Source organism: Arachis ipaensis, chromosome B03, assembly GCF_000816755.2.
Source record: "Arachis ipaensis cultivar K30076 chromosome B03, Araip1.1, whole genome shotgun sequence".
NCBI lineage: Eukaryota > Viridiplantae > Streptophyta > Magnoliopsida > Fabales > Fabaceae > Arachis > Arachis ipaensis.
In genome coordinates, this window is record NC_029787.2 from 10,834,603 (window position 1) to 10,835,795 (window position 1,193).

General features: G+C 32.9%; 1 protein-coding gene across 2 annotated transcripts in view; it reads right to left on the reverse strand.

The window, feature by feature from the left end:
• LOC107632476 (hexokinase-3) overlaps nucleotides 1-1,187 on the reverse strand; it is a 3,775-nt gene extending 2,588 nt beyond the window's left edge. The window contains exons 1-2 of one of the 2 annotated variants that reach the window (XM_021118122.1): nucleotides 1,004-1,187; nucleotides 80-230 (exon numbers count right to left, since the gene is read on the reverse strand). In XM_021118122.1, the coding sequence (XP_020973781.1) occupies nucleotides 80-230; nucleotides 1,004-1,092 (240 nt within the window). In that variant the 5' untranslated portion in view covers nucleotides 1,093-1,187. Of the gene's footprint in view, nucleotides 1-79; nucleotides 250-1,003 lie in introns of both variants that reach the window. The other variant, XM_021118123.1, reaches the window with a different exon arrangement.

The following is a 1,193-nucleotide window of genomic DNA, read 5'->3' on the forward strand; positions in this document are numbered from 1 at the left end:
TATTAAAATAATAATAATAATAATAATAATAATAAAAGAAGCATAGAACACCAAAATTATGGAGGATAAACTATGTCACCTTGCTTGTGCTGGTCAATAGATGTTGGGGAATAGTTTGTAGTTCTACTTCATGTTCCAAGATAGCAGATTGTTGACCATTCAAATGAACTCTCAAGACCCTAAAATATGTACCTTCAAGATCTAGTGCATAATATGTTCCTCTTTCAGACCTGATCCAAAAAATTATAACTATATATTACTTATGTATTTAACTCTCATGCAACATCATAGGGACAAGATGCAAATAAAATGTTGACAGTGAAAATGACAGTTGCTAAGTGCATTGTGTATGCTTATAGCACCATCTCCAAACTTCACATGATGAATTCTTTTACCCATATTTCCCCAGCAATGATCAAAATAACTATAAAGGTATCATCAACTAAAACATAATAATGGATGCTGTAAACGCTTTCAAAAATTTCAGAACCGTGCATCACATGTCAAAATTCTCAGAACAGTGTAACTATAGTACAAAACCATAAATGCTTCTGTTGAAAAAGTAAATGCTATCATATGTACACCAGAGAAAGAAAAAAAAAATCCTACTTGACCAGTTCTAAGACGTAATAATAATGCAAGAACTTCATCTACACCAATGAGAAGAAACTCAAAGAACAAAATAAATGAACTAGTTATAAATATAATACAGCTCATAAACAAGCATAAAAAAAGGATACATAAAAGACTAATAAAAAATTGAGGGCGGTATTAATTAAGAGCAACAAGAAGTAAATTCGTTTCAGTAATATTATTAATATACATTTATCAAAAATAAAAATAAAACAAGCAAAGGGTTCACGAAATAAAGAATTGAAAAAAAAATGAAGGAAGAGTGGTACATTATTCTCCAATCAAATAGCTATAAGTAACAAAAACAAAGTTCCATCAACCAAAAAATGAAAAAATAAATAAATAAATGAAGAAAAGAAATGATTTTTACCCATTAGGAAGATTATGAACATGTGTGAGAAGCATTTTGAGCTTGGAGCCACCTTCTGATGCCAAACCAGCGTGCATCTCAACGGCCATGGCGTCCACCACCTGCCTCAGCCTCTCCACACTCGTCTCACACTCTTCCTCCACCTCCCTCACCACCCTAACCGCCTTCTTCCACTCCCTCCTCTTCCTCA